Here is a 26735-nt window from a genome sequence, read left to right on the forward strand (position 1 = left end):
ATGTGAAGTTAGCTTCACGTATGGAGCCATTTCCAGTGAGCCATGTCTCGCCTAGTGCTGAGACATCCACCCCCAACCGGAGTAATTCCAGGTCGATAACAGCAGACTTCCGAGGATGAAAACTGTCAAGAGAGGAAGTCACCCCAAGGGAGCGGACATTCCAGCAGGCCAGGTGTAGTGGGGAGGCAGTAGCAGGATGTCGACCGGGGCGCGCCTGCCTAGAACGCGGGCCCTGCCGAGCAACGACAGCACCCCCGACTGCAGGGGGCTCCCGAATTGCCAGTCGCTGAGAATTTATTCTTGACATATCCATAGTAGTTGCCTGAAACGTCAAGCGCCGGGGCAGGGAAGTAGTGGATGAGTGCATGCCCAGAACAGAACATCCACCTCTGGACCCAACATTGCGGACCCCAGCGGAGCACAGGAGTGCGACAGCTGGAGCAGTGGTAGGTTGCCCCGCAGTACCCGCTAACTGGGTGTTGATCCCTGACCGTTGATCGTACTTGATTCATCCGCTCAGTGATCCGCCATGGGAGACCGGTGGTTGAAAAATATATCAGCTGCGCTCATACCATGACTGCCAACTCCTGCTGCCGAGATGACATTTTGCTATTTGACCACATAGCTGGGGTCTGGATTGGTGTAAGCCAGGGCGTGTCCTCACGCCGGAGGGCCATGCACTCAACACCTCTGGGGCTCCAGACTACTCCGAGATCCCACATACACTTAGCCTGGGGCCGCAAGGTACCCAGTTAAACCGTGATGTACCACGAGGAGGTGGCATGCGAGTCTTGACCAGTGAGACGCTCTAACCACCAGTGGGCAGGGCTTACTAAACTGCCTCCCCTTCACTCTTGCGAGTATAGGTGGCGGTTACAGCTGGAAGCAAGAGGAGCAAAGCACCTGAAAGCCAAGCAGCTAAGCACTCTACACATTCACTAAGCTACAACACTACACGCTCAAAGGCCCTGTGTGCAACACACCACATCACATATATATATATATAACTTCAAGAAAGTTAATTGAATTTCGATTTGCACAAGTAAAATCCAAGGAAATCCCGTAATTGGAAGATGGTCCAAAAAATAATTACTTGTGCAAATGGAAATTCAATTAACTTTCTTGAAGTTATATTTTTGGATTTTACTGTCATTGGATTATTTATATATATATATATATATATGTATATATATTGAAGTAAGTTAAAATTTGTTGATTTTCTTTAAATCTTTTTTTAAAGAAAACCAATTTAAAAAAAACAAATATTGCATAATTTGGTATTAAACCTGTTATTTTTTTAAAATTTGGTCTTTGCTCCTTTAATTGAAAAAAAACATTAGGGCTTGAATTACATTTTTCAAGTAGTTATAAGCTTGGAAAGATAGGTCAAATTATTCAAGTTTTTATCAAGCATTTTTTAATGGCGATTTCTGACACTGCTAGTAAATCACCAAATCTGGTACATATGCATATATGTTACCGCGCTGAAATAACGTTATTTAGAAACTCATTCTTAACATGGTGAGGATGTTTTGTAACTATTCTGTACTTCCACCTAACAATTTAATAATTCAATTTTTGCGCTATATTTGTTTAACTTAAAATACTATTTAAAAAATAGTGCGGTAACATAGACAGTTATCCAGGTAGGGAGAAGAGTAACTTACTTTGCTTTTTGCAGCATTTATTTGTATTATTACAGTTTATATATATATATATATATATATATATATATATATATATATATATATATTAGTGCCATACTGTTCTCTCCTTTCGAGTGTCAATAAAAAATGGGAGGAGGGGGCTATTTTAAAGTTTTATGAGGGAGGTCTAAAAACAGAGGAGGTTATGTTATTTGCTGTGACACCATCGTCACGTGACCTAAATTTTCCCAAACTGAAAACAAGGCTTGAATTTCAGACTCCTGTTCACTATTTGCACCTGAATCTCCCTTGCGCTTTGTTCACTGGGTATATTTGCTAGGTAGTTCGGGAATTTTTTTTTTTTTTTTTTTTTCAATAAGTTTAGTTGCACCTATAATTATTAGAATGATGGAGATCTTCCTAAGATTCCAGTTCCTGTACATGTTGTACATAAGACCTTGGTATTTTGTTATCTATTCCCTCTCAGCTTTGTTTACCCCATCATCATTGGGATACTAACTTCTTATAAGGTTGCTTCTGTCTTGTCAGGTTTAATAGCCCCATTTTCTAGGTACCTAGCTGTGGACATTGTATGGTCATCATAGTGTGTGGTGTATGACTTATTCCCAACTGTTCTTTCTGGTATATGTTCCCAGGGCTTGCTGTTGCATTCGATATTCAACTTTTTGTGTATGTGTTTAGGCAGCATATTTTCAGTTAGACAAACGTTAGTGAATAACACAGAATGTTCAGTAATTTTTTTTTTTTTTTTTTTTCAAACGATCCATCTTATATTTATGTCTAATTGTTATATGTATGTTCCATAATTTTATTTTTTCAAATACATTTGACTGACTCTTTCAGTTGTCTTCAGGCAAGTTATTGATTTGACGTATTCATGTGTACGTAGTTCGCATTGTGTAGTAATTCATAGCTTTTTAAAAGTACGTATAGTGATGAGATATTGTATTTGGGACTTGATCATGTGTTAGGTGCATGGCTAATTAGAATTTACAATTTTTTTTTTTTTTTTTTTTTTCATCTAAGGATATTTTGGAGTCAATTACTAACCTAGTTTATTGTAACTAGATTCGTAATTTATATTGTGGAATACCTGGTTTTTATATACAGTATTTTTACATTGGAGTCGTAATGTACAATTTTCATGTTATTAACCAAAAGTTATCTAAATTGTTAATAGACAGCTGTGTTTCTGTAAATGCTGGCAGATGTAACTGGAGTCGGAAAGATGCAATATGCTTTGGGGAAAGTGTAGTAAATGTAACAGTTTTAATATTATCGGAGATACATTCTAAAAGTAGGTGATGACATGTGATTTTACAAGGGTTTTTATTTGAGAGTGGTCTTGCCACTCTGAGTGTTAGATTGTTAGCTACCGGAAAACACCAGAAAGAATAATCGAAGATTATTATGAATTCATTATGATCAATGAATATTAATTTAGAAATTGTATTTCGTAAATGATATTTTAGGAAAGTTGAAATCTTGGTTGTTATTGGAATAGAAGTCATTGATATTGTTTATAGTTAGAGTTAAGGTTAACAAAACAATTCTGTAAAGAATTTAGAAATCTATGGACCAAGTCAGCTGGTAACAACATGAGATATCTTCACATGTTTGCGAGCATGATGCGTGATGTCATAGGAATTAAACTAATGTAATATAGAATAAAGTTTTTGGCAGTTTCGATCGAACAATCGAAGAAAGAGGATCGCTTCGAGACACTGGAAGTGGCGTCAAGAGAAATCTTCATGATATAGTAACGTAGCATTTGTGGTTCTGAAAAAATATTCCGACCTTGAATAATATATGTATGTATGTTTGTCTTTTAAACCTAGGCTACATAATTTTGTCTTGCCATCACCAACATAAAGAACATTGCCCACCCTTCATATGTATGCTCCCCATCATAAACTCTTAAGGATATAATGCAATGACACAAGCAGCCTTCATCCAACATATACACGCATATTGGTCCTATACGATGTCTTGGTCTCTCTTCTATGCTCATCCTGCCACATAACATCTAGTCTGTGATCCCAGTATACTATATATAACCGTTTGTGCTGTTTCAAAACCTTTTATATTAGATATCTCCATTTTGATACAACCACCATACAACAGAACTTTAGTTAGAAGTGGTAGTGTAAGTAACTTTTTAATTGCTTTTCAGCATGAAGTGTTAATTCACCCAATTAAATGATCATCGCAGCCATTATTTTTGTTTTTGTATATTAAAAAATCAAATTCCAATTAAAACAAAAGAAACTTATGAGTTTGGTAGAGATTATACGTATATCTGATTTACTTTTTTAGTTGTCGACTTAATTGTTCTGTTGACATAATAAAACATTTATTTTGTTGACAACAAAACAAATATAATTTAAGACTTTAAAAAGTGTTTGTGTGTGTGTGGGGGGGGGAGAGGTGAGGGCTATTTTTCTGTCTACAAGCACAACAGGCAATTCTAACTGGTAGTGGGGGATAGATTTCAGATTTTTACATTTAAAGATAATTTTTGCATTGAAATTGATTTTTTTTTTTTTTTTTTCTCTCTTATGGTCCTCTTGCAAAATCGCAATATTAAATTTCCGCCACATGTAATGCGCTAGGTTTTGTAATTTTTTTTTTTGTTGTTTTTTCTCTGATGAAGAAACATACCTTATAAAATTGTGCTACAAAACAAGATGGTGAAAAGTATAGTTGGAAAGGAAGCTCTCCAGTCGCCTTTGACTATAGTTGATCCATTTATTTATTTTTACATTTTTATTATTAAAATTGTGTTATTTAAAATATAAGTACCAGTACTTAAAAACCCAGAATCCAACCGTTGAGAATTTTTTTTTTAATCTTAATTGTGTTAAGTTACTATTTTTAAATATAAAAAATTGAAACATAGTATTAAACCATGTACCTTTTGATTAATTATTATTAATGTTTAAAAAGTTCATTTTAGATTTTTAATCCAATCATTGTATTAAAAAGTTGAAGTAAATTCTTTTTTTTTTTCTTATTAATTTTCAGAATGGCCGAAAGTGAAGAAGTAAGCATCATGTCTCTACATCCACCCGTGAATGATGCCCAAATTGAATTGGCCCGGCAAGCAAAACAAGAGTTTGACAAACAGCAATATGATAACTGTGTCAGCACGATGTGCAAGCTTGCACAAGGTCGTGCAATGGATCCGAAAGTGATCCATAATAAAGGAGTGGCCGAGTTTTATCAATCAAAATTAACCAAAGTTGATGAGTTTAAACTGTGCATGTCCACAGTCTGCCATTTTGTAAGCATATTTTCTTAATATTTTGTACAAATCGCTTGTCATTTTTTTCGTTAAATACATAGTTTAAAAAATTATTTGGATTTTTGTTCAAATTTTGAAAATGATCAACGGATTAAAATTTGAATCTGTTGGTGAGAAAGGTTTAATGACAGTGGAGGAGGGGTTGTGATGTGATGGTTTTGTGTGTGTGTATTAGGTGTTAATTCAGAGATTAATAAAATAAAAAAATTCCAATAAGTTCAATCACAAATCTGTATTTGCGTCCAAAATGATATGCGTTCGTAAGCAGTGCAGCAAGTAAATCCTTGTTACCTGGCTGCAGGGTGGTACCCCTCAGCTTGTTTTATAAGTATTTCTGCAGAATAAGCTCCAATGAACCTGCTGCACTTGAATCATTTAAACAAAATACCTCCAACCCACCCAATTATTTGCTAAACCCCATCACTTCACTGTAATGGTATTTTAATTTTCTTCTCTAATAGCTTCTTTCTTCAAACTGCAGAAATTTTAATGTAATGTGAACAAACATCTTATTACTTAACTCCACACCTATCCCCCCCCCACATAAACCTGTCCCTTATGCTTCAATGGCAATATTACTTTGAGGTGAATAAAAGTATATAAAATACAAACAATAGCCAAAAACTAAACAAAATCCCAACAGAAGAAAGTTTTGCTTACTAAGTTAAAAGACAAGATCATTTCTCATTGATAAAAAAAAAAAAAGTAACATTTTTTTTTTTTTTATTTTTTTATTCAGAAGCAAAACTTTTGGTCAGTCAGTTAGGATGGAAACAAAATTAGCACATATTTTTCTGATACTAAGTGACAGGTTTTTAAAGTTTTCTTTTCACTTTGGCAGAGCATACACAAAATGCTCGTTTTTTTTTTCTTTAAGTAGATGATTTTCTTTACAATGTTGTATGTGTATATATGTCTCCATATATATTTTGATTGCAGAAATTCTCCTTGGGACCAAAGTACACTAGGTTTGCTCAAACAGATGCCACATACAAATTTATTATGTCTAGATTATTAGTCACTATATTATTTAACTTTTGACCCCCATTTTACATACATGCATTTGTTATAGTAAATTACATTACATCCTAGGAGCCACATCATCAGTAACAACCATCTATAGTTGAAGTAGTTGCTATTTTTCCCTCTAAATAAAAATGGTTTCTACCGCTCCCAGTCAACATCAGGAGGTATTCTGCATTTTGGACAGATAGGTTGCGCCCTTTTTTCTGGCTCCTATACTTACATACATAACATCTTTCTATTTCCTGATTCCAAAAATAATGATTTCTCCCTTCTTGCATACCTCCAAATCTCCTTGGCTAACGACTGACTATTCATTCCAGAATGTAAACCTTCCTACGAAAACAAACGCTCAGAGATTTACACACATGGCTTCCCTCTATACAAGAGGCAATTGTTTAAAATAAAATAACTCAAATACAAACAGATGAACACATTGAAACATGTTCATAAGCTTTTATTTATACATTAAATATACTGTACATGTCAACTTTTCTTATACAGATATGCTAACGTGCAACATCTTTTGTGTTTACGTACACCGTATATATTGTTTTCTGACACATTGTCACATGCTGATAGCCATTATTTCTTCTTCCTTTTCTAAAAGCTATATAAACCTTTTTCTTTTCCTTTTTTTAAAATTTTTTTAGTACAATTCACTAAAATTCTTTCTTTATGCAATAAATAAAAAATTAAAACAACTGATTGTGCGATTATTACAGTCGAGACCCAGATTTTGTGTGATTTGGAAACATTTAAACTGTCTAAAATCTTTGAATTCTTCTTCCTTTTCTACCATCCAAATAAACTTTTCTTTTTTTTTTTTTTTTTTTTTTTTTTTTTTTTTTAAGTACGACTGACTAAAATCCGTTTTCTTTCACGATCGACTGGGCTGATCTATGCAAGGAGAGATCAGTTTATGCGTTGACATTTTTGCACATTTATTTACGTATCCTGATACATATGTTTTTGAGGCATTGTTTCAAAGGCCCGTAACGTAAGTTGGCCATAGGCCAGCCGACTAAAGCGTTTCCTTTTCTAACCTCCTTTTCCTCTTAGTGTTACACGTTCTAGTCTGCCTACTGTGGCTAAATTTTTTTTTTTTTTTTTTTTTTTTTTTTGCTTGCACGAGTACTCGCTGCTATTTACATTTTAGAAAAGTGATTGCTTAATTTTTTTCATATTTTTTTTCTTATGGCTCGTGCGGGTAATAACTATTATGTTTTGTGTTTATTTTTGAACGCAAATAGATCACAAAGCAAAATAAACTGTTTTGACTATTTTGAGAGGAAAATAAATTAACTGTTATGTATGCTGTAGACAGACTACTTTTCATTGTCAAAAAAAATCATTTTTTCAGTGTTGTCCCATGAAGGTATATACTTAAATATTTGAAGAAATGTCAGGGGTGTACTCACTTTTGTGATACACTGTGTGTGTGTGTGTGTGTGTGTGTGTGTGTGTGTATATAAGAATACTTTTCCCAGAACAGGTGAAATGAATCCTTCAAACTGAAGGTTTGCACCATTTTTATGTCCCTTTATGAAGATTCAAATCACAATAAAACTCTACTAATTCTGATGTCTAGAATTCTTTTTACAGTTTTGATCAAAATTCATTTTTATGATATTCATTTTAAAAATGTTTACATTCAAGCTTAAATGGGTTTAAGAATAAATTTAATTAATTTAGGCATAAATCCTGTTTATATAAACATATACATATACCTAACTTTAAACAGAGAGATATTAGACATACACACATATGAATGTTAAACAAAATTATATGCATCATAATTTGATTAATCCAATTTTCTTTTCATTAGGATCATCTAAACATTGACAATTTGACAACTATCGATGATGTTGACCATTGTGTTGTACTCTATAACCAGGCAGTCATCTTGTACCATCACCAACAATACAGAGCAGCGTTATCAATCATGGAAAAGTTAATTCCTTGTATTGAACCTTTGGGTAGGTCAATTGATTAATACTTTTAATTTTCAGTACAGTGGAACCTCTAGATACAAAATTAATTGGTTCCGGCTAGGCTTTTGTATCTTGAATTTTTCATATCCTGAAATTTTACATGTAAATTGTCTAATTTGTTTCAAGCCCGATGAAAACACTCACTAAATTTTATAATGGAAAAACCAGAATGAAAAGTCAAATAGTAGCTAACCTAACTGTTAATGTCTGTAAAGGAAGTAGAACATAATACAATAATAAAAAAAAGAAATAAATAGAAAATGTAGAACCTTAGACGATGTCTGAATTTTATGATACACTTAAAATAAATTTTTATTTTTTCAGTTTCTAATTTTCATCACGTTTTTTTTTTTTTTTTTTTTTTTTTTTTTTTTAATGAAGATAATTTAAAATGAATTATTACTAAAAAAATTTCTTTGCAGAAGAGAACATGGCCAAGAAAATTGCATTTTTATTGGTTGAATTATATTTGCGAACGCATCAAGTAAGTTAAAAAATGAATTAAAATTTTCACTTTTTTTTTTTTCTTAATGAATTTTTTTTTTTTTTTTTTTTTTTCATGTGAATATGAATTTTTGTATCCTGCATTAATCAAAATGGTATTAATATAAATTCTATTTTTAAAATTTATAAATACCTGAGTTTTTGTTGTTATTTTTCTCTACATTTTCAGTTTTATAGGGTTACAGTAACAACTGCAGTTTTCACAGATAGTAACCCCTCCCCTTACATCTTTAAATAAATCATATGAATTGAAATTGTTAATCTTATTTTCAATTAGGATGTCATGAGTACAGACTGTGGAACTGGCTTAGTAGGGTTTAAATCCAGTTAGGTTTATTGTATTCACTTATGCTGTATTATCATAGGGAAAGGAATGAATACTCCTTACTAACTATGGGTTAAATAGCAACTTATGTTTAATTAATTGCTGCCAATATGTATTGAGTTTTGGTATTAAATAATCCCAAAATGTTTTAAAGATGTTGTTAATAGATAAATGTATTGTGCTTTTGTATTAAATAATCCAAAAAAGTTTCAAATATTGTAAATAGATAAACCAATCACCTTCAAGGAGATTTTTTAAAAACTAGTTGCTCTATCAATTATTGTGTATAGCCTGCTATTTCCTTTATAGTTTGGAGAAAGAAAGATCTTCATATTTTACCTAGTCAGTAGTGTATTTGAAATTCTGCCTGCCGAGTTCATTGGTAAACATTTCTATAATGGCAATTCCAAATAATTGGTAGATACCGTGTGTGTGTTTAACCTCATGTACTAATACTGTTGTGCATGATATAAACCACAAATTTATCGAACAATGAGTAAAAATAGTTTGTATACGTATACAAAAGAATTATATACAATAGACATTTCTCAAATGTTAATGATTTGATGACCCTCTATTAGGGCTTAATGTTAGAAAAAGAGTTCATTTTTAAATCAATAACTTAGTTATGTAAACTCTATCTTAACATAGTTTTCAATATTGCAGTATGTTTTTAATTAGTTTAGAAGCCTAACTTCTTGCGCTTTTTTTTTTAATGAAGCATGACATCTACATTAACTTGTCAATCTAAGCTCCAATCCTTAATTCCCTTTCCCACCACAAGCTCTTCACAGCAATAACTCTTCTAAGTACACAGCAAAGAACTTTCCCTTCTCTCTCTCAGTGCAAAAAAAAAAAACAGTAACTTCCATGAACTAAGTTATATTCCTAGAACATCTCATCTGTGGAACAAGATACCATGAGTCTGCTTCCCAACTATGTACATCATCGTTGTTTCCAAGTCTAAAGTAAACAAATACAAATAATTGTTGGATAATCAATTCTTCTTAATAATCTTTTGCCTATTCTACCCATTGTCTCCAATTCCTTTGTGGTAGCGATCAGCATTCAACTGTTGATCTCTTGAAGTTTTATACTTGGATTGGCCTTGATAAACAATAACTCATCAGTAAAATATCAGTAAAAAAATCCTTATGTCTAATTTTTAATAAGATTTATAATTATATAAATTTAAAAAAAAAATAGAGCAGATTTTTATTCTTTTTATTCAAATATGTTAAATTAAAGGGAAAAATGTAGCTAATTATATTATTTATTTTTTATTTTCTTTTTGTTTTAATAGCCGGAGAAAGCAATGGGGAGATTATCATATATAGAAAAAACATTATTTACAAATGTGAAATCTGGTTCCAGCCCGAATAGTTCTGAACGGACGGAAAAATCTGACAATCAAGAAACTCCTTCAAGTTCAGATGGAGCAACATCAAAAATTAGTTTAGTGAGTTTTGTTTTTACCATTTTTTTTTTTTTTTTTTTTTTTTTTTTTTTAATTCCTCTGTAAACATCTTGAGTGTTTTAACTTTCATCCGACCTACTAAGTCTCACTGTTTTACTGTAACACTTATAATTTTTACTTCAGTTTTCAGATCTTATTGTGTGTGGTTTTTGATAAAAAGAATTAAATACAAAAACTCGATCTGGTTGAATTTATTAAAGAACTTGAAAATTGTTTATATGATACTAGCAGTTCAGCCTAGCTTTGCTCGGGCCCTATGTACTATTCATAACTTTGTGTGTGTGTGTATATATATATATATATATATAAATGTAACCTTCTGTATTGAGCACTCTTGTATGAACCTTGTTATATTTCACTGGTTACCCTACCTTTGGAAAATAGCAACCTCAAATTATATATATATTTTTTTTATTACCGTTTTATCTGTTTGGTTACATTTGTTTCAGATGTTGGACCATGTTTACGATCTAACAGCCTCATCAGACCTTACAGAAGTCTGTAAGGTCTGACGAGGCTGTTAGATCGTAAACATGGTCCAACATCTGAAACATATGTAACCAAACAGATAAAATGGTAATAAAAAAAAAATAAAACACATATTTGCTCTGCAATAATATTGAGCACACTCTTCAGGTTTTTACTAATTACCAGTTTTACCAAATATATATATTAAAAAGTGTTTAGACCCAAAATTGGAGTTTTGTAAAGTCTGCAAAGGTCAACTCTTTTAACTTTGACCTCTTGGCAGCCAAATTTTTGACCCAAAATTTATTAAAAAGCTGGCTCCATGTCTGAATACCCTTTATGTAAAATTTCAAATATTTAGACCTAAACTAATGAATTTGTGATTTTTGGTGTATGATATTTTTCTTCTTTCATGGGTATATGAATCATATAGATTATTCTTTATTTTTGTTTTTTCCTGAGGGAGTTATAGTTATAAACTTGCCCAAAAATTTTAATTAAAATTAAAATAGTTTTAATAAAAAAATATTGAGATTCTAAGAGTTTATGATGCAAAAATTTGGTTATTTAAATAGAAAAAAATAAGGCATGTTTTTTTTTTTTTTTTCTTCCCTGGTTGTGTGATAGTAAAGAAGCCTTGAATTTTCCATTATGCTGCATGAGTTTTAATTTCAGAATAAATTTCAATTTATTTCAGTATAAAACTCGTTGTTTACTTATGATGAAATCATTGAAAGCGTGTAAAAGAGAAATAAAAGTCTTGATGAGTACACAAGCACAAGTAAGTAGATTTATGCTTTTTTTTTCTGTAAGTATTTAAGCGTTCTTGTTTAAAATAATAATAATAAAAAAGTATATGCATTTTATTTTTCTCTTTTGTGTATAATAGAAATTTTAGCTAAAATTCTAGGTAAGAAAGGACTGTAGGATGCAAATGTTTTCAGAAATTTTTACTCGGCTTAACATTTTTTTAAAATTTGAATCTATGATTACAAATACCAATAGCTCAATAAGTGACACCCAAAATCAATGAATGTTGATAACAAGTCTTTACTGAAAGTATTTGATATACTTTTAATATTAATTTTTTTGAAATTGGTCTGATTTAAAAAAAAAAAAAAAAAAATCAAATTGGTGATTCCAATGAATCTGAATTTTAGATATGTTGACATTGGAAATGTTTCAAATTAGAACAGCATTACTTGCAAATTAATGTTTTCCTTATATTTTAATTTTTTTTTTGTGTGTGTGTTTTCTCTTCCTTTTCAATGAAAACTATATTTTTTTCATAGTTTAAATATCGAGAAACAGTTATATCAAACAGAAAAACATAATTGATTAAAATAACATATTCAAAATGTAGTATTTGGATATGTCAAGTTATAAGCTTTTCTCAATTGGTTTTCAAACTGAAATTGGGAGAAACCCATAATAACTAAACTCCTCCTTCATTTACTTTAATAACATGAAAAATTAAATATTTTGAGTGAAATATATGTATGGCATAATGATTTTAATGGATGTTTTTTTTTTTTACTTATTACAATAAAATATTTTATTTACTAGAATCATGGGCCTATAGACACAATTTCTTGTATATATATTAAATTGCTTTTTAATGCCAGTACATAGTTAAAGCAAAATAAATTATTTTGAACTATTAAATTAATTTGCAACACTATTAATAATGTTTACCCATTCATTTTTATTTTTTAATTTTTATCACTTATGTTTAAATTCATGTTTTGAAACCTGGCATAAATCATATATCTATGATGTTATGCCAAAGCTATAATTATTTTAAGATAATATTTTAATCTCTAAATAGTTCAGTTGATAAGACTATATCTCAAGGTTTTGAATTCCAGTTATGGCATCCGCTTTATTTGTTGAGAATTTATTTACTATTAATTAATTTTTCATTTTTGAATGCAATTAAGATCTCTGATATTTTGAAATGAGACAAATTCCACAATGTAGTTATGTTTAAAAAAAAAATTTTGCCTGATGGAAAAAATTATGACTAACAACTGAACAAAAATTTTATTTATATAATATTTATTGTTGGTAAAAGTATTATTATTAAAAAAAACTTTGTTTTATTTCTAGAATCCATCGGTCGTATATTTAAAGAGCAATTTTGAATATCTGCGAGGCAGTTATCGTAAAGTACTCAAGATGCTCGCCACTGTACCACAAAACATCATCATCACAGAGTCGGGGGACTGTCTACCAGTAATGTATTATAATAATTTAGGCTGTAACCATTTCCACACCCGCAAACATCATTTGGGAGCTTTTTATTTCAGAAGGGCTATAGAAGAGAATGAAAATGCTTTCAAGACAGTCAAGAAAGGAAGTGAAGAAGGAGGTAATACATATTTTTTCATTCGTTGGCACTTCTACACTATCAGAACAAAATTTCGGAAATCATAATACTGAATTTCACATGAAAACAATGGTATCTATGTATTCCTTGTATTTTTAAGATTATATCCAAAAATTATGAAAATCGATAAAGTAGAAAATTATTAAAGAAAATAGAATTTGAAGAAAACAATGGTATTTGTTTTTGTAAGACATGGGAGAGTCCAAAAGGGAGGTAATTTTCCGTTTCAATTTGAACCGGATGACCGTAATTTTTCACTTGCTAACACAATTAGTTATTTTTTTTTTTTTTTTTAATAATTCAATAATATTCAGGTAATTTCGACTGCAATTTGGAAGCTAAGATTGTAATTTATTAAAATTGACAAAAATATTGGTAGAAACCATTATTTTTATCTGAAAACTCCATTTATCAACTACAAACTTTTGTTCTGATAGTGTAGAAGTACCCATCTTTTCATTGGTTAACATTAACTGTAGAGGAATCCTAAAATAAAAAAATAAAACTATATTTAATGCTTTAAAAAAGAAAAATCGTAAACGTTATTTGCTGAAAAACCTTGAAAAATGTTAACTTTAAAAAAAAAAAAAAAAGTGAAAAAATGTGAAAATGCAATTAGTTGTTTTGAAATAGTGTTGAGTGGTATTTTCTCTCCTTTTAGGATTCACGGTTTTTGTCCAGTATTCCCCTTATTTAAAAAAAAATAAAAATAAAAATCTGTATCATGTACATACACGTAATATAAATAAAATATATTTAAAAAATAACTAGTCTTTTAAAAATAATCTTTAAAAAAAACAAAGGGGGATAACTCAACATAATTCAAACTTGTAAGACTTGTAATTAGGAATTACTATTGTTTAAAAGTAATTGTCTTTATAAAAATAAAACTACTTGATAAATTTACCTAATCAAATCAAGTCAGCAGGGTGGGAAGGGAGATAAATCTATTCGAATTATGCCACAAAAGAGTTTTATTTTTTACAAAATAAACGTTTTTATCTGCGTTTTCATTAACCATGAGGTAATCTTCCTTGTTGACAGATTTATTTCCCTTAACTTGTTTGATTTCGTTATATCGGCCATATTAAAAATTTAACGTCTTACAATTTTTGGTGCAACTACACTATAATAGCAAAATTCGGAAAACGAAAAATTTGATTAAAAAAAAAAAAAAGACAATGCTATCTACTGACTTTTTGTGTTAATTTCAACTAACAGCAATGATATTTACTTCATTGACATATAAATAGTACTTAAATATTACCACATTTAAAAAAAAAACACTTATTTATGAAAAAAAAAAAAAACGATGCCATATTTCTTTGAGAATATGTGACATAAGGAAAGTAACTCAGTTATGCTAAAAAGGTAAAATGCACTTTTTTTTTTTTTTAAAAATTGGCAATAGTTACATACTACTTACCTCCCTTTGAAACTTTTTTTTTTTAATTTAGGTAAACGTTATTTTCGTTATTTTTCATCAAATGTTTTCTTTAAGAATTTTTTTCCTACCTCATTGTTTTTCCTAAGTTTTGGATATATTCATTACTGAAACATTACAATTAAATAGAGACCATTAGTTTGGCCTGAAAATTCAATAGTAAACATTTTGGATTTTGCTAATATAGTGTAGTTGCACTCAATTTTTTATATTTTATTTTTATTTATTTTAATTTTAACTACCTTGTGGCATAATACAGATTTATTCCTGTTCTTGACTTGTTAGATTTGTTCATATCGGCCATATTATAAATTCACTGTAATTTTATTATTTGAAATCATTAAATGTAATGTTTTTTATGCAATTAGTTGTTTTGAAATAGTGTTGAGTGGTATTTTCTCTTTTAGGATTCAATTTTTATCCAGAATTCCCCTTATATAAAAAATCAAAATCTGTATCATGTACATATGTGTGATGTAAATAAAATATATTTAAAAAATAACTAGCCTTGTCTACCATTTTAAAAATAATCTTAGTAAAACAAAGGGAGATAACATAATTCAAACTTGTAAGACTTGTAATTATGAATTCCTATTAATTGTTTAAAAGTAATTTTCTTTATAAAAATAAAACTACTTGATCAATTTATGTAATTTTTGGAATATATTTTCGTTGCATCGTGGGTACATCATGAAGATTTTACTTCAATATTAGGGGAATTTTGAACAAGAACCTGACTCTCTGAAAGCAAATGTTAACCTTTTTATTATACACTTTAAAAGTAATTTATCGTTATCTGTCTATCCCTAAAAACCAAATTACTTGTATGTTTTACACCCAAATTTAAAATCTTATTTTTCTATACAATTTGAAGTCTGCATAATTCTGTTTTAGTCCCTTAATCTTCAATGTCTCACAGAACAAATGATCGTATCTTTTAAATTTCTTTGCAGGTAAATCCGGTCCAACATTACAAACGGTTGCGATTAGTAAACATTATGAACTTTTGTATAATATGGGTGTTCAATTACTTCACTGTGGTAAAGTGCAGGCTGCGTTTGATTGTTTAATCCAAGCAGTTCAAGTTTATCAAACAAACCCGCGACTTTGGTTACGGCTTGCGGAATGCTGCATCACAAATTACCGTGAGGTATAATCATCCTATTTTTTTTTTTTTTTTTTTTTTTCATTTATAAAATAAGTAATCTTTCCTTGTATATATTGTATTCAGTTGAAAGTTTGGTATTTGTGTACATTGGTTATCTTTTAAATTGACGCATTTCAAGTGAAAACATGATTACGTATGTGTCCTGGTGTAATTGGTATAAATTTAAAAAAATTACAAAAAAATGATCCAATAGAAAAATATATACAAATAAAAATGGAATTATCATATTTTGTATGTTTGAATATGGAAGTTGTGCAACCAATTTAATATGACAAACAAGGGAAATAACCCTTGACTTGAATTAAGGGCCTACCATTTTTTAAAACAAACATAATTGTAGATTGAATTAATTTGAAATTATTTTGAGATGAGTAATTTGTATAATTTATTTAATTTAATTATTTGGACTATTATCCTCATCTGCTAGTTGTGGTTTTCACAATATTTTGGCCAATTATTCCTCTGGCCTTTGGCAGGTTAACTGCGATGGGATAGGAATGTAGAATCCTCCAACTACATCCACAGCAATTACTGCCTTCAATAGTTGTCATCTCACCTCGGTTTGGCCAACTAATCCTCTGACCGGCTTTGGGTGCGATTGAAACTACTACCTTTAGACAATGCTCGAACCATGGTGAGATGACAACTATTGAAGGCTGTAATTGCTGTGGATGTAGTTGGAGGATTCAACATTCCTATCCCGTGGATTTATAAGACCAAAAAATCCAACTTTTATTGCCCTTCGAGCGGGCCCCAAAGGGCAATAAAGGTTGGTGCAGTGGATAGAGATGCGGAATATCTACGATTCCAGGTGAGCATTGTCTGGAGGTAGCAGTTTCAATCCCACCCAAAGCCAGTCAGAGGATTAGTTGGCCAAACTGTGGTGAGATGACAACAACTATTGAAGGCAGTAATGACTAAAATTTAAAAGTTTGATTTTTTTTTTTTTTTTTTTTTTTTTTTTTTTTTCTCATTTTTTAATGAAGGTTGTTTATCAAAAAAAATGTCCATTGTTTTTTAAAAAAACTTTTTTGTAAATACTTTAATCTTTGCTAGGTTTATTAAAAAAAAATTAAGACTCTAAATACATTTTTCACATAGTTATAAATTTTGAAAGATATACATTAGCTGAAAAATTGGAGACTCCTAGTATTCCCCTCCCTAATATATTATATCTCGGTCTCCCTGACTAAGTGTAAGTGGGGTTTATAGGCAATACTTTTTTCTTAAAAAAGAATGAAAGGAAAAAGAGCAACATCAAAGCAATCAGTACATTTTTAATCATTTATTTATATGGTTTTATTGTCTAACTTATTTTATGAAATAGTACATTTCCTTATTAGTTTAGAAACATAGAAAGTTTTCTTCTTCAAACATTGGACTACATTTTAAAATCTACACTGGCACATTGCAATTCTGATTTTTTTCATCAAAATGGATGAAACCAGTTTTAAAATTTCATCTCTTCCTCCAAAAAGAAAAAGAATGACCCCAGTATCTAAAATTTGTGCAAAAGCTAGAGTTGAATAATTTCCTGATGACTTTTATGCAGAAGACAATATGCTATTCTGCAAATTTTGTCTACAGTGTCGATATTTTTAGGATTGATACAATCAAAGACCACATTAAATTAAAAGTTCATATCAGAAAAAAATCTTCAACTGAGTCATCTCAAGTGAAACAGAAGACAATTACAACAATGTTCAAAAGTAAAGACAAATGAGATGTGCACTTTATCAGACATTCCCCTTCATAAAATTGATAAAATGAGACCATTTTTACTAAAATACTGTAAGGAAGGTGGCTCTATTCCAAGTGTTAATTGTATTAGGGAGCTTCATCTTCCAAAATTATTTGCTTGTCATTTTGCTGCTTTAAAAGCCAAGCTTGCGAATGAATGGATTACTATCATAACGGATGAAACAACAGACTGTCATGACGACAGCATTTTAGATATTGTTGAAACATTCGTAGTGAGTCATTTCTTATTGATGTTGTTACCCTGTCAGAATGCAATCATCAAACTGAAGGTCAAGCATGTGTCCGAGCTATAACTTACTTTGACATAGAATTTGAAAAGATCCTTGCTTTTGTAACAGATTCGACAGCCTATTGCAAAAAAGCTCATAGAGAAGTCTTAATAAATATCTTTAACCATGTGTTGTGTTTGGCAGACATTTTAAATCTAGTTGGTGAAGTATTCTCAAATTGGCCAGCATTTGATGATGTTACCCAGCTCACTACTTTCATTGAATCAGCCTTTTTTAGAAAGCCAGGTTGATAAAAAAGATATTTGAAATGGCTTGAAAACTATTTGCCTAAAGAACAAGTGAAACTACCCCGTGTCCCAGTGGCAACCTGATGGAATTCCTGGTTTAATGCTGCCAGATATCGCTAATCTTTCATACAATTTTATGAAGGATTCTTTAAGCAAGAAAAGAGTCATGGCCTTGCAGTAGAGAGAATTCTTGAATTAGTAGAGGATGATCGACTACATCATGCCTCTTTCCTTAATCTGCGCTTAAATCTGTATTTTATCACAGAGAACTGCACACGTTTAATAAAAGCTTTTACAAGCTTAGAAGAAACTAAATCTCCACTTGCTTGTTTTGTTTATATGATGGAAGATGTGAAACAGTATTTACATGCTGGTATATCAAAATTAACATTTGGCCTTGAAACTGACCGTCTTCTGTCTGAACTAAAAACTGCAGAAAGGGAGTTATCTCAAACTTCCAAGAATTGTTTAGCCTATCTTTTACTAAATTGAATAAATATCTTGAAGCCCACCCTGTGTATAATTTTTACAATGCGGCTCGTATATTTGATCCAAGACAACTACCCTGTATAAATCACAATATGGATACATTTGCAGCTATTAAAGACTTTCACAATCCTTCCACTGAACTTGTAGAAGAATTCCAAATTTATGTAAACTGCAAAGAAAACTTATCAAATCCTTTTAATATACCAGCATTTTGGAATGCAGCTAAGAGCAGATTTCCTCTTCTAAAACAGATTGCTGATAAAGTCATATAGATATCTATTACTAGTATGGATGTTGAACGTTCATTTTCTCAATATAAACATTTAATGAATAAGAAACGTGAAAATCTAACTCCTGCGAATACCAAGCAATTGACCATGTTGTACTTCAATGGAGACTTTAAAAAAAGATTTACTGATTTCTAATTTTATATGAAAAATATTAAATTTCAAATTTTGAGCTGTTTTTCAATTTGTGATATTTTTTTTAATGTTTGAATTAATGTTTAAATTTTATTAAAGTATTTGAATTATTGTTGAAATACTGTTTTGCAAAAAGTTGTAGTTTTAATATACTTAAATTATTTGTTGTAAATACTTCTTGTGATGATAAAAATTCCAACATGTAAAAACATGTATTTCTTCAAATAGAATAAAAGTTTGAATTGTTTTATAAGTTTTAATTTATCTCAATTTTCTCCTTAAAAGTATTAAAAAATTCAATAAACGTAAAAACTAAGGAAAATTACATTTTGCAAATGTGAAAACAGAAAAAAAACGGAATTTAATAAAAGGGGAAACTGAATCAAGGAAAATTTGAAACGGAAAATCGGGGTCCCTACATCTATCAGGCCACACATTCATTCCATGTTATGTATAGCTATATAGTACTAAAACTCTGATAAGCTTGCAAGCTTACACATTGAATATTTTCAATTGTGGTAAGAAGGGCAAAATAGTGGATGGAGTTGAATAGTAGTTGTAGTAATAACAGTAACATAAAAGAAAGGGAGTAAAGGGATGATATAAAGGAACAGACTATAGCAATAGTAGCAGTATAAGGAGATGACCTCAATAAATGAATAAAGAAGAAAAGGAAATCTTTGAAATTACATAACACTAAAAATGTTAATCTAGTGTTCTAGGATGGGAACAAAAGGGGTTCTCATCTGTTACCGGGCAATGTTGGATTAGCTCTTTAGTATATTTTCAACATTTAATTTATTTTGTTTTTAATGTAAAGCACTCAATATTAAAAAAAAATAATTTCTCAAATCAATTAAAACAATATACTCTAGTAGGGAAATCTTGTTATAGATGATTATTTATTGTTTACCTATTGCGTATGTTCATATTTTATCCCTTTTTTTTTTTTTTTTTTTTTTTTTTTTTTTTTAAGGGTTAAATTATAGTAAAACAAAACGAAAGAAAGTGAAACATATACATGTGCACATTTAGTTTTTTTTTTTTTTTTTTTTACAGGATAATGAAGTAGATAAGAAATTATCAAGACGTCTACAAGTATTTCAAGGGTCTGTGGCGAGTGGTGTCCATCGGAAACTCATTTTAGGCTCAACTACAAAAAATGAAAAATTATGGTTTGTATTCGATATCGCTTACATTTGTATGATAAAGCTATTAAAAAGTAACTCTTGTAGTCCCATAACATAATAATCTAAATGTTGGTGAAAATTTATTTTCTACAATTATATAATATAAAAGGAACTTTGTGTGTGTGAGTTAGTTCCTTATGGATTCGGAAATAGCTAGGCCAATTTTTTTTTTTTTGAAATTTCACATGTAGGTACTTGATATGTCTGGCAGTGTTCTTGCATAGGTTTTATAATGTGTCTGATAAGTATTGAAAATCGATAATTAAAAAAATCTGAATAAAGAAGGAAGTCCGATTTTGACCAAAGTTAACATTTTTATACAGCCTAACATCACATTTGAGAAGTTTTATGATAGCACAAGCAGAAAAGGTTTAGCATATAAAATCAATTGTAGATTCTTTTATAAGATCAGGGTGGGTTCGAAATGAATGTTTCTTTTTAGAGTACAATTGAACTATGATACTTGATTTTTGTACGTTTAATTCAGGCCATTATGTAAAAATATATCCGTAAAATCAACAGTTGGTTCTTTGATAAGACAAGGGCATGTTCGAAATGAATATTCTTCTTTAGAATACAATTTAACCATGATACTTGACTTTTGCATTTTAAACTTAAGCCATTATATACAGTAATTTTATAAAATCAAGAATAGATTCTCTACAGTGCAATATAGACTACAATGTATTGTAGACTAAGTCACTGTAGGAAGACATCTGAAACTTCCTTCTGGTACACTGCAGAGGAGGAGGCAATCAATTGATTTGATTAAGAAAGTGACGATTTCAATGACAAAAGTATGGGAGGGTGAAACATCTGTTGATCCTCATTCAGTCCAGGACAACATTTGCAATAAAATCATGTTGAATGTAGAACTCTTGCTTGTACACAAAGACAATTCTATATTAAAAGCAAGAAACAATAAAAGCTAAACGCATAATCTATATTCTTTAAAAAAATTGGCCTTCAATTAAAGATTTATGTCCGTCAACCTAGAAAAATCTATCCATATATACTTTGTTTTGTATAACTATAAACAATTCTTCATAGAAACAAAACCTTAAATATGAAAATTTCATATTTAACAAAGAGAGAATAAAATAAATCTCTAAGACATGAAATAGTCCAAAGGGTTGATATGCCTTAAAACCCAATCAAGCAAATCAATATCATTGTTTATTATTCTTGTGAAATATTAGATTACCAGTTTCTTTTTAGACAGTAAAATAATTGGCTAAAATGCCATCATTATTGATGGCATGAGACTTGAAACTGTAGTTACATTTTCAATGCTAATAATGGTTTTATTTAATTACATTTTCAATGCTAATAATGGTTTTATTTAATTATAAAGTGACTGTACTTTTCAAATGGCTTTGAAATATACAATCTTGGATGAAGTTAATCATTAAGGTTTTATCCTTACATTTTTATATACAAAATTAGAGAGTTTATTATTACTGAAGTTCAAAAAGAAAAGACAGGAAAACAAATATACTTGCTTATCCGTGAAAAATGTTAGTACACATCAAAACTTCCAGAAAATAAGCAAGTAGAATTTTAATAAAAATACCACAAATTTACCACAAACTCTGAATAACATTTGCATCAAGCAAACATAGTATAGAAGATTATCTCCCTTGTAACATGAAGATGTCACATGATTTTTCTGAATAGTAAATTAATTTAACATTCTACTCAATAATTTTCTGTAATTTTTTTTTAACTGATAAGTATATGTATAAGTTTTCCTTTAATTTTATTTTGAACTGCCATATTTCGCTTTAATCTTATTAAAAGTAAGCACCAAAGCTAACTGTATCTACCTAGTATTGCTCAGGAGTCTTTCTACTGATTTCCTATTGTATTCATTTTTTTTTGTTTGTGTTGCTGCTTTTAAATTGCATAAATACTTTTGAGTTAAAAAAAAAAATCAGCAAGCATTTTCATAGAGAGGGTACCGATTACAGGACTAATGCAGAGAGAGGGAATCTGGCTATGTAGTGTCAACCATGGAAGCAAAAGAAAAGAATTAATGAATATTAATGAAACTCAAAATAGATTTAAAAAAAAAAATTGTTTTAATCTACACTATTGCATTTTGATTTCAAGTGAATATTTAATCGATAATAAATTGAAAGAAAAAGTCAGATGTGTAATTGGAGCGACAATGACGCATGAAAAACATGTGAAGTTGCCTCCTAATTTGAATAATATAGGTAGTATTATGTAAACAAAGATTTAAAAATTTGTTGATAAGTTTTCAAATATAATTTCCTTTATCAGATTGATTTAATTAATGCAAAAATAGTCTAACTATAACAGTTATTCTATTTATCTTTATTTATTATTATTTTTTTTTTTTAGTAATAATCCAGCGATTCCAGCTCCATCAATTGAGTTTGCTTCATTGTGTCTGCGTAATGCACTGCTCTTATTACCGGAAGATCATATGCAATCTGACATCACTGAAGAACAAAATGATCCCAGGTAGTAAATCGATTCATTCTCTCGAGTTTTTTTTTTCTTCTATATCTCTATATAAATAAAATGAACTCATTTTTTCCCCGTCTGATTTTGACATTAATAGGATTAAAAATCAAGATATTTCATGCAAATATAATATGCACAAACGGCAGAACAATATCTGAGGTGTGTTATAGGCTTATTATTTCTCAAATTCCTCGATAATCTTAGATTTCTATACTTTTTCTGCTGAGAAGTCACGGCCAAAATCGGTTAAGATCAATGGAAGTGGTAAAATATTTTCTCTCTAATAAATTCCTCCTCCCCCTGCCACCACTTAACACCGTTTGGGGATCGTTCACAAGGAACAGTTGAGAAGAGAACACCGGTTTGGCTTTGTAGTTCTTTCATGTGAAGTTATTTAAAATCACTAAACTAAGCTGCAGTGCTCTGTGGCGTAGTGGTTAGCGTGCTGGACAATTCACATTATATTTTCACGTTCGCGCCAACCTACCGTAGTCGTTTTTTTTTCTAAACAACTGGAATGGACTTTTCTTGGTGGCCGAACTGTTAACGTTGCAGATGTTTTTTTTTTTTTTTTTTTTTTTTTTTCACACTTTATTTTCCTACTTTTACTCATGACTCCGGGTTTGATCCTTCCTACTTACCTACCATAACATTTTTTAAAACTCCCCCCCCCCCGTCCCGGAAACAAACACTCGGGCAACGCCGGGTACCCCCGCTAGTGTTTGATAAAGAGAAAAAATAGATATTAAGAAAAGTATTTATAATTTAAAGAGTTATGTCCCTTACATTTTTTTTAGTGAACTGATTTCTATGGATATGTATTGTACAGCTGTTTCAGTTGTAAATCTATATATCTATAAAAGGGAGAATGTGTGTGTGAAGACACTTCTTAACCTATATACTCAACGAATTTTTGATTTACAGACTTGAAATTTGTTATCTAGGGTATTCAGACATGTGGAAAACTTAATTGGTTTTCATCTGGAAAAAGACTGCTAAGGGGTCAAAATTGAAAAATTAGTACTGGGGAGAGTCATCGGATATTTATTTGTTTGTCAACTGTTTCACCAGACTTGAAAACAATTTTTAAAGATCGTAGCAAGCTGGTCTAATGCTTATCGTACTTGACTCACTGTCTTTAGGTTTTGATTTCGATCTCAGCTAGAGTATTTTTTTTTTTTTTTTTTTTTTTTACTTACAAAAAGTGAACTGTTTAGAAAAAACACAATACTCGCATGCATGTCTCAGTTTTTACGTTTTTTTGTTTTTTTTTTCAAAGGAATATAACGTTATGTATAATACCAGGCAACGTCAGGTACATCTTCTAATATATTAATATTTTTGTTAATCTATATCTAAGATTTTTCATTCAAATTCATTTTCATGCCTTGAATAATCGATATGGTTACATCAATAACAGATCAGAAACTTAAAAAAAAGAATTTATTTTATTTGATACTTTGTAAACTTTGACATATATTTAATTGCTTGTGTTGTTGCCATCATCAGTTTAATGTTAGTTTTACATGCTGGCATGTGCTGAATGGCTTTTAGAAATTTACTTAAAACTAACCTATCTGTTTTTTATTTAAACTACATAACCTGAAATGACAAATTTTCTTTGTAAGCCATTTCTTTAGTAAAGCATGGCTGGATGCCGTTCTTGACGCCAACCCTGTAAGATAATGAGTACCAGTGTTTTTATTGAGGTACTATCTCTAGGTGATTGCCTACCAAGGCTAAAGAGTGTTTCACCTGCTAATGTATTATATGAAAATAAATAACACACTGACAGTGTACAAATTCTCCCTCCAGCCTTCATTTGAATATATTGTCCAACAGGTAACCAACAATGTTTATTTGTAAAATTACTGTTTAGGAAAAGATACAATAATTTCATTTTTTGAGATTTATTCATAAAATTTTGGTGAGCTTGTCTTTGACATGTTTTAATTTCACTCTATGAAACAGCTTTGTCTTTGATGACAGGTTCTGTGGCCACCCCAAGACTATCATATTACTTATTACTATCTCCTGAATTAGGGCTCCTAAAGGCTCTGGTGATCCTGCTCTTTATCTTGTCCTTTGTGGTACAGCTAGACCTGTGTTGGTATGTAGTTCCACCACAACCAACACAAAAAAAAATCAAGGGAGTTGTAGTCAGGTAAATTGGAAAGTCAGATGTCAGGTGAAGTGTGGTTGACTAAGTTTTCTGAAAGATAGGCCCAAGTCTTTTGGCTGGTATGACAGGATCCTGAGCCTTGTCCCCAGATGTATATTTTAACTGCAGTTGCTTGATTGATGTCAGTTTTTACTATTATGCTCAGACCACAAATGTAATTATTGATTCAACCTAAGGGCCCCGGGGAAAGAAATAGGGTAGCATAATGGCACCTTCACTACTGACAACACCAAAGACCATGGTTATCACTGGAAACTTTGTATAACTTTGAGCATGTCTTTGGATATACAGCACACCACCTGTTGCTTTAGAAGTTTATCTTCAGGTTTTGAAAGAAGTTTTTCTCATTGGATAAGAACCACAGGATGTCTGGTTGGACTTGTTGATCAGCTTCTTTGTGTACTTCAGTTGATTTTTTGGCATAGTCTTTGACAGAAATTTTCCTTTACAATAAAAATGTTTATTAGAAAAAAAATCTAATTGTATGATAGATTTAGTATTCAAAATCTTTCTAAATTACCATTACAAGAATATATAAGAGAAAACTATTTTCCATATTTAGCAATCTCATTATTTTAAAGGCCACCATTGAACTCTTACTAATTCTCTGATAAACCTGTTAAACCTAAGGATCCTAACCAATTTTGGTAATGTACAGATCGATTGTATCGTTATTAATATTTGTTTTTCAGCAAATCTGAAATTTTCCTTGTGTCAGCCCCACCCAGTAATCCAATGCGTGCAGCAGAAGTTAGTAATTTAAGGTTAGTTTTATTCTTTCTGACATCTCCACACACCTTGACAGCTTTGTATGAAGTGTAAGCTTCCTCTGTAAATTATATGCAAAACTGTACAAAAATTATTAAAACTTGACATGTTAAAAATATTCCTTACAAATTTCTTGCTTTTTGTTTTTCTATTCAGTTACATAGCGACTAAAAAATTAATCATTAGTAAAATTCATAATCCATTCTACAATCTTACCATGTTTAATACAAATAAACTTCATTCTATACCCGAATGTCTAACAGTCTTTGTTTTATCATCATTAAACAATATGTAGTGACAACTTTTTTTATTTTTTTTTTATTTACTTTAGTTTTAAGAGATCAAGGGTCTCCCTCCTGGAGCTAAGACTTGATTTCCTTATGATTTGAATTTATACCCAAGGGCTCTTTTAAGAATAGTCATACCTTTTATGGCTATAATCTGTATTTCAATGCAGCTTGGTCTTCTAGGAATTGTTTCCAAATATTTAAGATTTATTTTTCATTAGGCCAGTTGCTCCTGTCACAACCGTTATAATAATGTTTTCTTTCAGAGACCATGTCAGCTTTAAATCAGTTTTGAGGTCCTGATATTTTGTTATCTGTGCTCATTCAGCTCTATTAAGGCCATAGTCATTTGAAATGGTTACATCAATAATGAGTACAGTTATTTCAAGTTTGTTCCATATTAAAATGTCTGGTTTGATGGCCTCGTCTTTTCTGTATCTGCCCGTCTGTATGTCTTTGTCATAGAACATGTTTCTAGATGTTTGATCTGTCAAGCTGCATCTCTTCAGATTTTTCAATAGAGATATTTACATACATTGTTGTGGTGGATAGTGTAAAGGCCATCTGCCAATAGGATTTGGCAGCCGGACATTAGGTGGCTGTGTGTGTGTGTAGCATAAAGAAATAGAACTGATGTAATATAGACAAAATAATAAAACAAAAACAGACAAACTAAATGATCATGGTCGAATATGACCAACCACAACCTTGGGTGATTGTCATTGGATTACAGTTAAAAAGTGACATATCTGAGAAATGAAATTAGAAAGGTTTTCATAGATTGAAATATGCATCTGCTATATTTAAAGATTTTTCACAATAGAAGTTAAAATTTTAGCAAAGTAACAATCACAAATGTAAGA

At 30.6% G+C, this 26735-nt stretch overlaps 1 protein-coding gene across 2 annotated transcripts in view; it reads left to right on the plus strand.

The window, feature by feature from the left end:
* Positions 1 to 26735, plus strand: part of LOC145259313 (CCR4-NOT transcription complex subunit 10-like) — a 54864-nt gene that overhangs the window by 11110 nt on the left and 17019 nt on the right. For both annotated transcript variants that reach the window (XM_080117227.1, XM_080117217.1), the window contains exons 2-11: positions 4692 to 4950; positions 7823 to 7973; positions 8411 to 8472; positions 10121 to 10276; positions 11460 to 11543; positions 12872 to 13133; positions 15549 to 15745; positions 20012 to 20127; positions 22510 to 22632; positions 25510 to 25581. In XM_080117227.1, the coding sequence (XP_079973353.1) occupies positions 4693 to 4950; positions 7823 to 7973; positions 8411 to 8472; positions 10121 to 10276; positions 11460 to 11543; positions 12872 to 13133; positions 15549 to 15745; positions 20012 to 20127; positions 22510 to 22632; positions 25510 to 25581 (1481 nt within the window). In that variant the 5' untranslated portion in view covers position 4692. The remainder of the gene's footprint in view (positions 1 to 4691; positions 4951 to 7822; positions 7974 to 8410; positions 8473 to 10120; positions 10277 to 11459; positions 11544 to 12871; positions 13134 to 15548; positions 15746 to 20011; positions 20128 to 22509; positions 22633 to 25509; positions 25582 to 26735) is intronic.

The sequence above is a fragment of the Euprymna scolopes genome, chromosome 1, assembly GCF_053919585.1.
Source record: "Euprymna scolopes isolate OS-2025 chromosome 1, ASM5391958v1, whole genome shotgun sequence".
Taxonomy (NCBI): domain Eukaryota; kingdom Metazoa; phylum Mollusca; class Cephalopoda; order Sepiida; family Sepiolidae; genus Euprymna; species Euprymna scolopes.